General features: G+C 47.1%; 1 protein-coding gene across 1 annotated transcript in view; it reads right to left on the reverse strand.

The window, feature by feature from the left end:
* Positions 1–18,384, reverse strand: part of LOC124623087 — a 398,296-nt gene that overhangs the window by 155,845 nt on the left and 224,067 nt on the right. Inside the window, exon 2 of the mRNA XM_047148879.1 lies at positions 372–441. Coding sequence (XP_047004835.1) covers positions 372–441 — 70 coding nt within the window. The remainder of the gene's footprint in view (positions 1–371; positions 442–18,384) is intronic.

Below are 18,384 nucleotides of genomic sequence, written 5' to 3' on the forward strand. Positions count from 1 at the left end.
TGTGCAGAAATGTAGGCAGTATACCGCTGCATCCTTTTCAGTAAGCTAGCACAACAGCTAAAAAATCTTAGCACTAATCCACGTGGTTTCAAATCAAAACTGAAGAGTTTCCTCATGTGTCACTTCTTCTATTCTGTCGAAAAGTTCCTTAAAAAATTAAGCTGATTCCTGTGTTACATTGTTGACTGCGTTATATAAATTTATAGCTTATCTTTTTTTTGGATTATTAGTAATAATTATATTTTATTGGTATTTACGTTCCATAACCTTAGAGATTGGCTCCTCAATTTGGTCCTATGGAACTAGACGTGTAAAAAATAATTAATTAATTGATTAATTAAAATAAGTAAATAAATGGAAAGTGGACTCACCTGCGGGCCATGGCAGCCGGCTTGGAGAGTGGCGGCTGCTTGCCAGCGCCCGCCTCCAGGCTGTCCGCCTCTGCAACACAAAAGCGTGGGAGGTGAGGGGTGAGGGGCGGCCGTGCAGTGCAGTGCAGGCAGCGCAACTCGCTGCCAACTGCGGCGTGATAAACCTAACTCCAGTGCCGACAAGGTGTTACTGTAGACGACTGTTTCAGATATTCACTCACCGAAAGATATGTTTCTACTGATTGGAAAGTCAAACTGGTATTCAAAAAGAGGAAGTAGGAGTAATTCTCTGAATTACAGACCCTTATCACCGAAGTCGATTTGTAGCAAGGTTTTGGAACATGTACTGTATTCGCACATCGTGCATTACCCCGAAGAAAACGATTTATTGACAAACAGCCAACACCGACTCATAAAATATCGTTGTTGTGAAACACAATTAGCTCTTTATACTAACGAACCAAAAAGTACTGTCGAGGGTGGATGTCAAACTGATTCCATATTTTTATACACTAAAGAGCCAAAGAAACTGGTACACCTGCCTAATATCGTGTAGGTCCCCGATGAGCACGCAAAAGTGCCGCAACACGACGTGGAATGGACTCGACTGAAGTCTGAGATAGTGCTGGAGCGAATTGTCATCATGAATCCTGCAGGGCTGTCCGTAAATCCGTAAGAGTTCGTGGGGGTGGAGATCTCTTCTGAACAGCACGTTGCAAGGCATCCCAGATATGATCATTAATGTTCCTGCCTGGGGAGTTTGGTGGCCAACGGAAGTGTTTAAACTCAAAGGCGTGTTCCTGGAGCCACTCTTTACCATTTCTGGACCTGTGGGGTGTCGCGTTGTCCTGCTCGAATTGCCCAAGTCCGTCGGAATGCACAACGGACATCAATGGATGCAGGTGATCAGACAGGATGCTTACATACGTGTCACCTATCAGAGTCGTATCTAGACATATCAGGTGTCCCATATCACTACAACTGCACACGTCCACATCATTACAGAGCCTCCACCAGCTCGAATAGTCCTCTGCTGACATAAAAGATCAATGCATTCTTGAGGTTGTCTCCATACCTGTACACGTCCATCCACTGGATACAATTTGAAACGAGACTCGTCCGACCAGGCAACATGTTTCCAGTTATTAACAGTCCAATGTCGGTGTTGTCTGGCGCAGGCGAGGCGTAAAGGTTTGTGTCGCGCAGTCTTCAAGGGTACATGAGTGAACCTTCGGCTCCGAAAGCCCATATCGATCACGTTCCGTTGAATGCTTCACATGCTGACAGTTGTTGATGGCCCAACATTGAAATCTGCAGCAAATTGCTGCTCAGAATCCTCTTCCGACACGGTGAACGATTCTCTTCGGTCGTCATTGGTCCCTTTCTTGCAGGATCTTTTCCCTGTCGCAGTGATGTTGCAAATATGATGTTTTACCGGATTCCTGATATCCATGGTACATTCGTAAAATGGTCGTACGGAAAAATCCCCACTTCATCGCTACCTCGGAGATGCTGTGTCCCATCGCTCGTGCGCCGACTATAGCAATACGTTCAAACTCACTTAAATCTTGATAACCTGCCATTGTAAGCAGCAGTAACCGATCTACCAATTGCGCGAGACACATGTTCTCTTATATACGCGTTGCCGACCGTAGCGCTGTATTCTGCCTGTTTACTTGTCTATGTATTTGAATCTGCATGCCTATACCAGTTTCTTTGGCGCTTCAGCGTGTTTCCAGAAGGCTTTTGACACGGTTCCTCGTAAGCGACTTCTAATCAAATTGGTTGCGTATGAAGTAATGTCTCAGCAGTCCATCTGGATTCGTGAGTTCCTGTAAGAAAGGTCGCAGTGCTTAATAACTGATGTAAAGTCGTCAAGTAAAACGGAAGTAATATCTGGCAGCCGGCCCGGTTAGCCGTGCAGTCTAACGCACTGCTTTCCGGGCGGGAAGTGATCCGTCCGGCGGATTAGTGTCGAGGTTCGGTGTGCCGGCCAGTCTGTGGATTGTTTTTAAGGCGGTTTTGCATTTGCCTCGGCGAATGCGGGCTGGTTCCCCTTATTCTGCCTCACTTACACTGTGTCGGCGATTGATGCCCAAACGCTTTCTCCACGTACGCGTACACAATAATTACCACGCAAATATTGGGGTTACACTCGTCTGGTGTGAGACGTTCCCGGGGGCGGGGGTCCACTGGGGGCCGAACCGCACAATAACCCTGGGTTCGGTGTGGGGTGGCGGTGGGTTGAATGGACTCCTGTAGCCTGTTGTGGGGTTGTGAACCACTGAGGGCTACGGCGGGGACGAAGCCTCCCCGTCGTTTCTAGGTCCCCAGTTGCACACAATACAATACAATACAATATGTGGCATTCCCCCAAGGAAGTTTTATAGTCTCTCTGCTGTCTCTGGTCTACATAAATGGTTTCGGACCCAATCTGAGCAGGCCTCATATTGTTTGCAGATGATGCTGTCACTTAACGTCTTGTAAAGTCTTCAGACGATCAAAAGCAATTCCATATTATTTAGTCAAGATATCTGTAAGGTGGAACTGATTCTAAAACTGTAAAGAAAAGGTTTGAAGTCATCCACATGAGTACTAAAAGGATTACGCTGAATTTCTGTTATACAATAAAGAACACAAATCTAAAGGCCGTTAACTCGACGAAATACTTAGGGATTACATTTAGGAATAACTTATATTGAAACGATCACATAGTGTGACTTAGTAGATAGTGTCGGAAGTTCCATGCGGCTTTTCGCGGATGATGCTGTAGTATACAGAGAAGTTGCTGCATTAGAAAATTGTAGCGAAATACAGGAAGATCTGCAGCGGATAGGCACTTGGTGCAGGGAGTGGCAACTGACCCTTAACATAGACAAATGTAATGTATTGCGAATACATAGAAAGAAGGATCCTTTATTGTATGATTATATGATAGCGGAACAAACACTGGTAGCAGTTACTTCTGTAAAATATCTGGGAGTATGCGTACGGAACGATTTGAAGTGGAATGATCATATAAAACTAATTGTTGGTAAGGCGGGTACCAGGTTGAGATTCATTGGGAGAGTGCTTAGAAAATGTAGTCCATCAACAAAGGAGGTGGCTTACAAAACACTGGTTCGACCTATACTTGAGTATTGCTCATCAGTGTGGGATCCGTACCAGGTCGGGTTGACGGAGGAGATAGAGAAGATCCAAAGAAGAGCGGCGCGTTTCGTCACTGGGTTATTTGGTAACCGTGATAGCGTTACGGAGATGTTTAATAAACTCAAGTGGCAGACTCTGCAAGAGAGGCGCTCTGCATCGCGGTGTAGCTTGCTCGCCAGGTTTCGAGAGGATGCGTTTCTGGATGAGGTATCGAATATATTGCTTCCCCCTACTTATACTTCCCGAGGAGATCACGAATGTAAAATTAGAGAGATTAGAGCGCGCACGGAGGCTTTCAGACAGTCGTTCTTCCCGCGAACCATACGCGACTGGAACAGGAAAGGGAGGTAATGACAGTGGCACGTAAAGTGCCCTCCGCCACACACCGTTGGGTGGCTTGCGGAGTATCAATGTAGATGTAGATGTAGATGTAGATAATTTTGTGGGAAAAGCGAATCAAAGACTGAGATGTATTGGCGGTACGCTTAGAAAATACAACAGGTCTGCTAAGGAGACTGCCTAAATCACGCTCGTCTGTCATCTTCTAGAGTATTCCTGCACGGTATAGGATCCACACCAGATGGAATTGACGGAGGACGTGGATAAAGTACAAAAAGAGCCAATAAGAGTAGCTCGTTTGGTATTATTGCGAAATATGGGAGAGAGTGCCAAAAATATGATATACGAATTTGGGTGGCAATCATTAAAAACAAGGGTGTTTTTCGTTGTGGCAGGACCTTCTAGTGAAATTTATATCGCAGACATAGGAAGAAATGATCGTCATAATAAAATACGGGAAATCAGAGCTCGCATGGAAAGATTTAAGTGTTCGTTTTTCCCGCGTGATATTCGAGAATGCAACGGTATAGAAGCCCTCTCCCGGCACTTAGGCGTGAATTGCAGAGTAGTGAGAAACAATTTAGTTTGTCAATAACAAACCTCCCTGCAGCTCAATAACAACCTATAAAGTAGTGAAGTAGTGACAAAAGAGATTAAGAACACTATAAATGGGCCGACCGGAGTGGCCGTGCGGTTCTAGGCGCTACAGTCGGGAGCCGAGCGACCGCTACGGTCGCAGGTTCGAATCCTGCCTCGGGCATGGATGTGTGGGATGTGTTAGGTTAGTTAGGTTTAATTAGTTCTAAGTTCTAGGCGACTGATGACCTCAGAAGTTAAGTCGCATAGTGCTCAGAGCCATTTGAACCACTATAAATGCACCTTTCTGTAAAGATTCGCAGCTATTTTGAATTCTGAACCGCCATTGTACCCAGAAATCAGCAAAATTACCCGTGGAAAACGAAACAACCAAAAACCCTAGATACACTGAGGGATAGCGACATCCACATGTAAAGATGGCAGTAGTATCGCTTACACAAGGTGTAAAAGGCTACTTGCATTGGCGGAGCTCCCATTTGTGCTCAGCTGATTCATGTGAGAGGTTTAGTAGTCACAGACAACCACTGCCATAAATTCGTGAGAGCTCTATTATGAATAAAAGCCTGCAGTCAGATTCCAGGGTGGGGGGGGGGGCGGAGTGCCGCCTCACGCTTCTCCCTCCCCCTCCCCTCTCGGTGGACGCCCGTGGTGGCAAATAAAACTAAGATCTTCATGTGTGCAGTCTGTGCAAATAATGATTTTCCATTTCTTTCTTAAATATATGAAGAAAATGGGCGTTTTTTATTTAATATTCGATTGTAAAGTAAATCGAATAATGTTTAGAGTGAACGGTTTTTTAATATTTAGGAGAGCTGCAACGAATTGGTGCATATGTCTATGATTAATTTTATTGCTGCCTGTTGGCGGGGCTAGAAAGGCAGTCGGTGAGTGAGAAAGAATGTGAGTAAGAGCATTCTAACAGCACGCTCTTTTCTCACCAGGTGGGAGTGTTAAAAAATGTGATAAACATAGTGTCCTGTATTCTGGACGACGCGTAAGTTATCCAGACAATTACCCATACTACATTCATCGAATATTTGAGAATGAGACCATTTGCGACTTCCAACGGACTTTACATATAATTTCAAACCGTTACGAAACGTCTTCTCGCTGACAGCCTCCAAGAAATGATGAAAGAAAAAAAGCTGCAATCAACGGTGATTTTCTATTAACCTTTAGCATGATTTCAACGGATTTAAATCAGTCAGTAAAGCTCTGTCCACATGAAATGTGTCGACAACGTTCTGTACTTCTTCTTCGTATTAGTGTCTTAAGGTTCTGACACGGGCGAGTATGACCTCAGTTGTTTTTGCGCCCTCAAACAATACAAACGGTCTGTACACCGATCAGTTAAAGTTAAGGACCCTAGAATCAAGGGCTTGGCACATCAGTAAAACCAATGTCTTAAAATAACAGACGATGTTAATAGGTACACGCTGGCATGGCATGACCTTTTAATTTACACTACTGGAAATTGAAATAAGAACACCGTGAATTCATTGTCCCAGGAAGGGGAAACTTTATTGACACATTCCTGGGGTCAGATACATCACATGATCACACTGACAGAACCACAGGCACATAGACACAGGCAACAGAGCATGCACAATGTCGGCACTAGTACAGTGTATATCCACCTTTCGCAGCAATGCAGGCTGCTATTCTCCCATGGAGACGATCGTAGAGATGCTGGATGTAGTCCTGTGGAACGGCTTGCCATGCCATTTCCACCTGGCGCCTCAGTTGGACCAGCGTTCGTGCTGGACGTGCAGACCGCGTGAGACGACGCTTCATCCAGTCCCAAACATGCTCAATGGGGGACAGATCCGGAGATCTTGCTGGCCAGGGTAGTTGACTTACACCTTCTAGAGCACGTTCGGTGGCACGGGATACATGCGGACGTGCATTGTCCTGTTGGAACAGCAAGTTCCCTTGCCGGTCTAGGAATGGTAGAACGATGGGTTCGATGACGGTTTGGATGTACCGTGCACTATTCAGTGTCCCCTCGACGATCACCAGTGGTGTACGGCCAGTGTAGGAGATCGCTCCCCACACCATGATGCCGGGTGTTGGCCCTGTGTGCCTCGGTCGTATGCAGTCCCGATTGTGGCGCTCACCTGCACGGCGCCAAACACGCATACGACCATCATTGGCACCAAGGCAGAAGCGACTCTCATCGCTGAAGACGACACGTCTCCATTCGTCCCTCCATTCACGCCTGTCGCGACACCACTGGAGGCGGGCTGCACGATGTTGGGGCGTGAGCGGAAGACGGCCTAACGGTGTGCGGGACCGTAGTCCAGCTTCATGGAGACGGTTGCGAATGGTCCTCGCCGATACCCCAGGAGCAACAGTGTCCCTAATTTGCTTGGGAAGTGGCGGTGCGGTCCCCTACGGCACTGCGTGGGATCCTACGGTCTTGGCGTGCATCCGTGAGTCGCTGCGGTCCGGTCCCAGGTCGACGGGCCCGTGCACCTTCCGCCGACCACTGGCGACAACATCGATGTACTGTGGAGACCTCCCGCCCCACGTGTTGAGCAATTCGGCGGTACGTCCACCCGGCCTCCCGCATGCCCACTATACGCCCTCGCTCAAAGTCCGTCAACTGCACATACGGTTCACGTCCACGCTGTCGCGGCATGCTACCAGTGTTAAAGACTGCGATGGAGCTCCGTATGCCACGGCAAACTGGCTGACACTGACGGCGGCGGTGCACAAATGCTGCGCAGCTAGCGCCATTCGTCGGCCAACACCGCGGTTCCTGGTGTGTCCGCTGTGCCGTGCGTGTGATCATTGCTTGTACAGCCCTCTCGCAGTGTCCGGAGCAAGTATGGTGGGTCTGACACACCGGTGTCAATGTGTTCTTTTTTCCATTTCCAGGAGTGTATTACTTCTTCTCTCCCAAGTCTAAGCACAACACATTTTGCAAGCAATATCCACATCCATCACTGAATGAACCTGCCAAATTATATCGTTGTACTAGACATTTATCGGTAGATGTGACGTTTTGTTTGTGGGAGTTCGATGATTTAAAAACCAGCGGTGAAGGTGTTTAGTGGTTGAACGCTAGTCTACACTTCCCAAGCAGTGGTATGCCGGTTCATCTCGTCCTGCGCCACCTGCAAGAGCCTCTAGCTGCCGGTGACGACTAATTTATCCGATACGATGTTACAGTGGCTATGTTTGCAAGAAGTACGATGGAATGTTCCTTCGCATATATATTCATGTCTGAAGGAACACGCACTGCGGTGACTACAGCCGTTATGAGATACAGGAAATGTATTCGCATTTCGAATACGGGCAACCTACAACTGCACAAAGGAATAAGGGCAATGACAGTTAATGCCGGTCTGGGACTTGAGCCCGAATTTTCCGCTTGTCGCGGGCGGTCGCAATAACAGTTTCGGCTATCCGTGCACAGTTCACTGCCAGACTCAAACTAGCATATGTCGTCGACCTGCAGTCGTACACTTACTGTAATTCGTGTACAGGGGTGGCATTTAATTGAAAGTCTCTAGCGTGGTATCGGCGCCGCGCGGGATTAGCCGAGCGGTCTGGAGCGCTGCAGTCATGGACTGTGCGGCTGGTCACGGCGGAGGTTCGAGTCCTCTCTCGGGCATGGGTGTTTGTGTTTGTCCTTGGGATACTTTAGGTTAAGTAGTGTGTAAGCTTAGGGACTGATGACCTTAGCAGTTAAGTCCCATAAGATTTCACATACATTATTAGTGGTATCGGCGGATAAATACGATAGTGAAGTGCGCGTGTTTGTGAGAAGTACCATGCAAAGTTCCCTCAGACTACAAGCACTGAATTATCGTTTCTATCCGCCGAGACTGTCGATTAAATGACCTCCCAGCACGGGATTTACAGTAAGTGTACGAATGCAGGTTAATAACCCCTGGGCGACAGCGTATGCAAGTTTGGGTCTGGCCGTGAATCGTGCAAGGATAGCCGAAACTATTAAGGTGAGCGCTCGTGACAAGCGAGAAATTCGGGTTCGAGTCTCAGCCTGGCAGAAATTTTCAGTGTCGCCATTCCATTCTGCAGGGTGTTACAAAAAGGTACTGCCAAACTTTCAGGAAACATTCCTCCCACACAAAGAAAGAAAATATGTTATGTGGACATGTGTCCGGAAACGCTTACTTTCCATGTTAGAGCTTATTTTATTACTTCTCTTCAAATCACATTAATCATGGAATGGAAACACACAGCAACAGAACGTACCAGCGTGACTTCAAACACTTTGTTACAGGAAATGCTCAAAATGTCCTCCGTTAGCGAGGATACATGCATCCACCCTCCGTCGCATGGAATCCCTGATGCGCTGATGCAGCCCTGGAGAATGGCGTATTGTATCACAGCCGTCCACAATACGAGCACGAAGAGTCTTTACATTTGGTACCGGGGTTGCGTAGACAAGAGCTTTCAAATGCCCCCATAAACGAAAGTCAAGAGGGTTGAGGTCAGGAGAGCGTGGAGGCCATGGAATTGGTCCGTCTCTACCAATCCATCGGTCACCGAATCTGTTGTTGAGAAGCGTACGAACACTTCGACTAAAATGTGCAGGAGCTCCATCGTGCATGAACCACATGTTGTGTCGTACTTGTAAAGACACATGTTCTAGCAGCACAGGTAGAGTATCCCGTATGAAATCATGATAACGTGCTCCATTGAGCGTAGGTGGAAGAACATGGGGCCCAATCAAGACATCACCAACAATGCCTGCCCAAACGTTCACAGAAAATCTGTGTTGATGACGTGATTGCACAATTGCGTGCGGATTCTCGTCAGCCCACACATGTTGATTCTGAAAATTTACAATTTGATCACGTTGGAATGAAGCCTCATCCGTAAAGAGAACATTTGCACTGAAATGAGGATTGACACATTGTTGGATGAACCATTCGCAGAAGTGTACCCGTGGAAGCCAATCAGCAGCCGATAGTGCCTGCACACCTTCGTTCTGGAAATCTGTCTCGATACAAACGTACCGCGCCACGGCTATTGCCCCGTGCTAATCCATACATCAAATGGGAATCTGCCAACTCCGCATTTGTAAACATTGCACTGACTGCAAAACCACGTTCGTGATGAACACTAACCTGTTGATGCTACGCACTGATGGCTCTGAGCACTATGGGACTCAACTGCTGTGGTCATAAGTCCCCTAGAACTTAGAACTACTTAAACCTAACTAACCTAAGGACATCACACACATCCATGCCCGAGGCAGGATTCGAACCTGCGACCGTCGCGGTCGTGTGGTTCCAGACTGTAGCGCCTTTAACCGCTCGGCCACTTCGGCCGGCCTACGCCCTGATGTGCTTGATGCTAGTACTGTAGAGCAATGAGTCGCATGTCAACACAAGCACCGAAGTCAACATTACCTTCCTTCAATTGATCCAACTGACGGTGAATCGAGGAAATACAGTACACACTGATGAAACTAAAATGAGCTCAAACATGGAAATTAAGCGTTTCCGGACACATGTCCACATAACATCTTTTCTTTATTTGTGTGTGAGGAATGTTTCCTGAAAGTTTGGCCGTACCTTTTTGTAACACCCTATATATTTGGATGCTGTCGGTATTCGCATCTGCGAATACATTTCCTGACTCACGAATCGGCTGTGCGTATGTTGGCGAGCAGGGCAGTTCCCTTACCGTCCGGCAGAGGCGTGCTGGAGTGCTCGCTCGCTGGAGCCGGCGCCGGCGCGTGCTGCTGGTCGCCGCTGGCCATGTCTGGAAGGAGCCGGTGTGGGGGCGGCTGCGCCGTCAGCGAGGCACTGCGCTGGCCCGGCCCAGCAGGCGCCCCGCCGGAGCCAGGGGGGAAAACCGGCGGCGAAAGGCGCGTCGAAGCGACTCTGCACGCCCCGCACCTCTGCGCCCGCTCGCTCCGGCAGAGCCGCGAGATTGCCGCCTAGCGTACGTCTGCGCTCTGTACCTCTCTAATGTCCCGGCCGACTACCTTCCGCTTCCTACCGTTCTTGCTCTTACAGCCCGGAAAATCGATGCTCCGGGACCACAGAACTGCTTCCGCGTTTGACGTACGGCGTCTTAGCAAGCGTTACCCCGCGTTTGCTTTGGAGCTACAAGTAAAACGAAAACTAATCTCTGACAAAGAGTGAAGCACACAGAAGGGGAAGAGGGATCGGAACTTCACAGGTTAAGAGGGTGAGTGATGTTATTCCAGTGATTACAAAATCGAGTCAAATTCTACATCTACATCTACAGCATACTCCACAACCGAGCTAATGGTGAGTGGCATGGGGCACTTTTTGTACAACTAACTAGGCTCTCCAACCCTTCTCCATACGCGAATAGAGCGTAGGAAGAAGGATTGTCTGTACTGGCTCCAATTTCTCGAATTTTCTCCTCATGGTCACTAACAGAGACATGTGTAGATGGGGAGTGATATCTTGTCCAACTCTTTCCGGACAGCGTTCCCTCGAAATGTCGATGGTAAATCTCTCCGTAATGCACAACGTCTCTCTTGTAATGTCTGCCAATTGAGTTTATTGAACATCTACGTAACGCTCTCACGCCAGCTAAACGATCCCGTAAGAAGACGTGCCGCTCTTCGTTGGGTCTTCTGTACCTCTTCTATCAGTTCTATCTGATGGGGATCCCACATAGATAAACAATACTCAAGACTTGGTCGATCAAGCGCCTTGTAAGCCACTTCCTTCATTGATTAGGTAGATTTCCTTAAGATTCTTCCTATGAATCTGAGAAAAAAAAGTCTGTGAAATCTTATGGGACTTAACTGCTAAGGTCATCAGTCCCTAAGCTTACACACTACTTAACCTAAATCACCCTAAGGACAAACACACACACCCATGCCCGACGGAGGACTCGAACTTCCGCCGGGACCAGCCGCACAGTCCATGACTGCAGCCCCTTATACCGTTCAGCTAATCCCGCGCGGCAAGAATCTGAGTCTGACATCTTTTCTCCTATTATTTGTTTTATATGGCTATTCCACGTAAGATCGCTCCGGACAGCTGCTCTTCGATATTTTACCGCAGATACTCTTTCCAGTGGTTTGTCATCAATAGTGTAGCTATACATTAGTGGATTTCTTTTCTGTGTTACATTTATTTACGTTCAGGGTCAACTGCCAGAGCGTGCAGCATTCATCAATTCTCTGGAGGTCATTCTGCTAGTCGTTACTGTCTTCTGGCATTGCTCCTTTGTCAGAGGCAACCGCATCATCTGCGGACAGCTTAGGGAGCATCCGACGCTTTGCACTTCTTCCTATCACACTTCCTCGGCGAACACCTGAAATTACATTTGTCGACTTTGTTATGTCGACGTGAACCCAGGCGGTCTATAAAAGCATCCGATTAACATTTTGGCCGACCTTTTATACTTAACTTCACCGAGATTAACTCACAATCTGAATTCCTGATAACCTCGCTAGAGTTCTTTACTCCTATAATCAGGCCGCCACCATTGGCGACTAACCTATCCTTACGATCAGTATTCCAATCTGAACTTAGGATTTCGTTGTCATTAACGTCCCGTTTCAATCAAGTTTCTTTTCCCAATACTATCTGTGGCCTGCCGCGGTGGCCGTGCGCTTCTGGCGCTGCAGTCCGGAACAGCGAGGCTGCTACGGTCGCAGGTTCGAATCCTGCCTCGGGCATGGGTGTGTGTGATGTCCTTAGGTTAGTTAGGTTTAAGTAGTTCTAAGTTCTAGTGGACTTATGACCTAAGATGTTGAGTCCCATAGTGCTCAGAGCCATTTGAACCATTCTGAACCAATACTATCTGTGCTTTATAACCTTCAGTAAGCGATACTGATTCTGGGATCTAACCTTGGACGCTCCTGGAGTTTAGTAAAATCATATACACATCAAGAAAAGGTTTCGCATCACCCCAGTTCCCAGAACTCCTGAAGACAGACATTGACTGTGGATATCGTAGCACAGACACAGTCCCGTTGACTCTTCAGGGAAGTCACTAAACCTGCCCAAAGATGTAAACAACCATGCATGAGCAGCGCCTATTAGACGGAGGGGTCCGACAGCCGATCAGTTCCAGTCATTCCGCCAGGAAGTAGGTACACGGCTTGTGTTGTCTGTAGTTCAACCATGCCTAGACGATCAATACCGCGGTTCGATCGCGTCCGCATTGTTACTCTGTGCCAGGAAGGGCTCTAAACAAACGAAGTGTCCAGACGTCTCCGAGTGAACCAAAGCGATGTTGTTCGGACATGGAGGACGTGCAGAGAGACAGGAACTGTCGAGGAGATGCCTCGCTCAGGCCGCCCAAGGTCTACTTCTGCAGTGAATGACCGCTACCGACGGATAATGGCTCGGAGGAACCCTGACAGCAACGCCACCATGTTGAATGATGCTTTTCTTGCAGCCACCGGACGTCGTGTTACGTCTCAAACTGAGCGCAATAGGCTGCATGATGCACAAATTCACTTCTGACGTCCATAACGAGGTCCATTTTTGCAACCACGACACCATGCAGCGCTGTACAGATGGGTCCAACAACGTGCCGAATGGACCGCTCAGGATTGGCATCACGTTCTCTTCATCGATGAGTGTCGCATATGCCTTCAACCAGACAATCGTCGGAGACGTATTTGGAGGCAACCCGGTCAGGCTGAACGCCTTAGACACACTGTCCAGCGCGTGTAGAAAGGTGCAGGTTCCCTGATGTTTTGCGGTGACATTATGTGGGGCCGACGTATGCCGCTGGTGGTCATGGAAGGCGTCGTAACGGCTGTACGATACGTGAATGCCATTCTGCGACTGATAGCGCAACTATATCGGCAGCATATTGGCGAGGCATTCGTCTTCATGGACGACAGACAATTCGCGCCCCCATCGTGCACATCTTGTGAATGACTTCCTTCATGATAAGGACATCGCTCGATTAGAGTGGCCATCATGTTCTCCAGACATGAACCCTATCGCACATGCCTGGGATAGATTGAAAAGGGCTGTTTATGGACGACGTGACCCACCAACCACTCTGTGGGATCTACGCCGAATCGCCGTTGAGGAATGGGACAATCGCCTTGATGAACTTGTGTATAGTATGCCACGATGAGTACATTCCTGCATCAATGCAAGAGGACGTGCTATTGGGTACTAGAGGTACCGGTACGTACAGCAATCTGGACCACCACCTCTGAAAGTATTGCTGTATGGTGGTACAACATGCAATGTGTGGCTTTGCTGAGCAATGAAAGGGCGGAAATCATGTATATGTTGATCTCTATTCCAATTTTCTCTACAGGTTCCGGAACTCTCGGAACCGAGGTGATGCAAAACTTTTTGTGATGTGTGTATTAATCTTTTCTAGCTCCGATTTGCTACGACGAATGTTCTCAGAGGATACTGTGGTTCATTTATCAGGGAAATTGTCCTTGCTCCCAACCCAAAAATATCGCAGGTGCACGCCACACGTACTCCGCTACCCTAGTAGCCGCTTCCTGCGTGTAGTGCACGGCTGACCTATTAAGGAAAACCCTGCAATTCTGTAGTCGATAGCGGAGGTCGAGAAATTCGCATCCGATACCGTCAAAGAATTGTCTGGGCCTCTGGTTTAGACATTACGCTCTGCTCCAAACCAGAGGACAGCGTACAACCCTGGGACAGATGCTACAAATAGCTTAGCCTGCACCCCGCGTGCGATGCTAGTTGCATTCACAAAATCAGCCATCGGTCGAAAGAAGCCGAGGATGCCTCAGAATCGAAGCGCCGCGCATCATTCATACCGACATTGACAAAGAACTTGGCAGTAAGAGACCTCTAATAAATATGGCGTTCTATCCTGTTTTGAGGCAAGCCGGCTGTACCGTAACTGTCGCAACTGGTGCTTGGTATCTTGGATACTGGCACGCTGACACTGGCCCTGCACGTGTTCTATCGGGAAGAGATCTGGGGATCTAGCCGCCCACGGAAGAAACTGAACACCACGCAGACAGTTCATACACATACGTGACACGTGTGCATGAGAATTGTCATGTTGGAAAATGACTCCACGATACCCTCACGTGAGAGGTAACGCATGAGGACACTAGATGTTAATCACGTAGCGTTGTGTCGGCAGAGTTCCCTCAACCACTGTGAGGAACTACCTCTTCATACACCATGACGCTAGGAGTAGAGTCGCTGTGCCTCTGCAAAATAGGAAGAGTGCGACCTCTCCCCAGGTGGACGCCATGCTCGTCGACGATAGACCTCAGAAGCAGTGCAGTGCCGCCACGATTGATGACTGAACACAGTTCATAACCAGTCCGTGCTTCCCAGTCACGCCACCAATCCAAACGCAGCCGTCTGGTAATTCCCTAGTCCGGGCTGCGCGGGGTAGCCGCGCGGTCTTCGGCGCCTTGCCACGGTCGACGCAGCTAACCTCGTCGGAGGTTCGAGTCCTCGCTCGGGCATGGTTGTGTGTGTTGTCCTTAGCGCAAGTTAGTTAAGTTACATTAATCAGTGTGTGAGTCTAGGGATCGATGCCCTCAGCAGTCTGATCCCATAGTAACTTACCACAAATTTGCAATTTTCCTAGTTCTGTTACTGCTAACTTCCAACCAGTGGTGTGGATGGAGACAAAAAGCTGCAGTGGGCCCATTACTTGTTCTCGGATGGTAGATGTGAGTTGTGAAGGGTGCTGCGGTGTGCCTGGTGCACAAAACGGAGGTCCTGATTAGTGGTGGTCGGACGCGGTCGATCAGAACCTTGACGCCGAGTATGCCTCCCTCACGCTCCCACGCAGTCCCACACTGGGGCACTGCCACACCCGAACGCAACAAAAACCAGGATTTTTCACGATTTGACCAGCTGACTACACGGACACCCCCACTGAGGCCCATTTCAAACTGTCAGGTGCTGATGACGCTGTATCAAACGATTACCCGATTGTAGTGATCACTCAACATCTGGCTCTGTTCACGTTCGTTTTACTGCATACGCTACCAGGCTTGCTAACAACGCTAAACACAAACAACACTAATTCACTCTGGTGGCCATTCTATCTATCACAGAAAACTGTAACTTTGTCCTTTAATTACCCACTTATGGTGTATACGTGTACGAAGTTACATTGACGATCGACCATATCTTCTGGGTCAGTCAGTCGGGCGGTGTGGGATACTTTTGGACCTTACAAAAACATTTTACCTTGTCGACCATTCATTGCTTCTGCAAAATCTGTTGAAATACAGAATCAAAGGGAATTACAATGATTGGTCTACATCCAACATCTCAACAGAATGCACGTCGTACCAGTCAGCTGACCGAGTTGCGGTACCCTGAGATCTACGGAAGTAGTAGATCTTTCAGGAACCTATACTTGGTTACACTCTCGTTATATTTATTTACGATCTGCCCAATAACATCCACGCTGATCCAGTTGTAATCTTGACAGGTTGTATGTATTCTTCATGGTAATAACTCTGCCTAATAAAATCAAAACACAGTGACAAACAACCAAACATAAAGTCAGAAGTTCAACACACACACACACACACACACACACACACACACACACACACACACACACACACACACGTTAAAGATAAAACTGTCTTGGTGCTTACTACGACTGCAGTGAAATTCAGGACGTAAGCTACGCCTAATTTCGTTCTCCCAAACATAGAAAGGAATCAGATCGGTTTCCGAACAAGTTTGGCAGCAGCTTTGTACTGGCTTTAGTCGTGGATACCAACAACAACAAAACTGATAATACAGGGTGTTTCATAATTCCTATTACAAGCTTCTAGCGATTGTAGGGGACACTTATTAGATAAGGTTTTGATATAGAATCCATATTCGGAAATGTAGCGCTTGTATATAAAACGAGTTTCAGAACCGAATCACTTTCAAATCTCCGGCGTCACGGTACGCACACAAATCTAAAAGACGGTGCGGTCATCAATGCCTGTGGTAATCGTGACACCAAACACCATTTTCATCCGATTTAACGGCTGCGATAAACGGGTACGTTCCCAGCTATGAGCATTGACTGTTGTGCTCCACGAATACACTGCACATCTAGGGATGGGAAAAACCGACTGGTTAAAACCGATACCGCTATTTCAATTCTGAATGAAAGGTATTTTTCGGTATTTATTTGGTCTCGGCTACAAGAAGTTTGTTTCATTTACCAAAAAACCATCATATCCATTTGCCATAGCAGCAGTGCTAACATTTACTGATTTTAAATAAAACTTTCTTTGAAAATGATTAACGTTTAATCGTAAGGTTTCATTGCTTTGAAATATTGGAGTATTATATAAATTGAGAAAAGCGATCAGCATCATTTTAATAAGAACGCCTACAGTTAGAATGTAATAACACATGATATAACAACAGGTACAGAACTGCAGAGACAATAATTGTTTTACAGAGTGCCGTAGCAACGAAGTACAATGCTCCATTTCCTTAGAAGATTTAAAATTGGAGGAGGCACAACAAACTCGAGACATCATCTAAGGAAAAAACATCCAAAATTTTCTTCGGAAGAGCAAGTAAATTTTATTGATTTATCCATAATTTTATTGACATGCTATAAACTTGGGATAATAACTGAACACTTAATTTTGTTAACCAAACAAACACTCTCTTTTGCCTTGTTTCGCAAATTTTATTATGGTTACTGCACAATCTAGGTTTCGGGTTATAAACCCACTCTCAAATGCATTACTGATTCAAATGGTTCAAATGGCTCTAAGCACTATGGGACGATAACATCTGAGGTGATCTGCCCCCTAGACTTAGAACTACTTAAACCTAACTAACCTAAGGACATCACACACATCCATGCCCAAGGCAGGATTCGAACCTGCGACCGTAGCAGCAGTGTGGTTACGGACTGAAGTCCATAGAACCGCTCGGCCACAGTGGCCGGCTATTACTGATTCCAAAGATGACAATGCAAAAATAACTATGACGATAAGGCAGAGAGAGTCATCTCAACTTCTTAATGTATCGAATTTTGGCTTTATGTAAAGTGCTTCAATTACCATTTACATTAAGTCAAGAATCGATACATTAAGAAGTAGAGATGACTATCTTTGCCTTATCGTCATGTTTGTCTTTGCATTGTCATCTTTGGAATCAGTAATGTACTTGAAAATGGGCTTAACCCGAAACCTAGGTTGTGCATAACAAAAGAAGATTTGTGAAGCAAGGAGAAAACTGTTTGTTTAGTTAATTTACAATTTTGTGGTTGTCTGAGAGTGAAAAATGGATACCATTCAAAAGTGACGGTGCAGGGAGGACATCAACCTGTGACCCTTCGGTGTCGCTGCCGCCACGCCAGTGTCCTCCACCTTCGCGGTCTTTGCTGGCGACAATGGCACTGATTTCTCCACAAACCTCAACTCTACATCTACATCTACATCTACATACATACTCCGCAATCCACCATACGGTGCGTGGCGGAGGGTACCTCGTACCACAATTAGCATCTTCTCTCCCTGTTCCACTCCCAAACAGAACGAGGGAAAAATGACTGCCTATATGCCTCTGTACGAGCCCTAATCCCTCTTATCTTTGTGGCCTTACCGCAAAATATAAGTTGGCGACAGTAAAACTGTACTGCAGTCAGCCTCAAATGCTGGCTCTCTAAATTTCCTCAGTAGCGATTCACGAAAAGAACGCCTCCTTTCCTCCAGAGACTCCCACCTGAGTTCCTGAAGCATTTCTGTAACACTCGCGTGATGATCAAACCTACCAGTAACAAATGTAGCAGCCCGCCTCTGAACTGTTTCTATGTCCTCCCTCAATCCGACCTGATAGGGATCCCAAACGCTCGAGCAGTACTCAAGAATAGGTCGTATTAGTGTTTTATAAGCGGTCTCCTTTACAGATGAACCACATCTTCCCAAAATTCTACCAATGAACCGAAGACGACTATCCGCCTTCCCCACAACTGCCATTACATGCTTGTCCCACTTGAT

The sequence above is a fragment of the Schistocerca americana genome, chromosome 7 (assembly GCF_021461395.2).
Source record: "Schistocerca americana isolate TAMUIC-IGC-003095 chromosome 7, iqSchAmer2.1, whole genome shotgun sequence".
NCBI classification, from domain to species: Eukaryota; Metazoa; Arthropoda; class Insecta; order Orthoptera; family Acrididae; genus Schistocerca; species Schistocerca americana.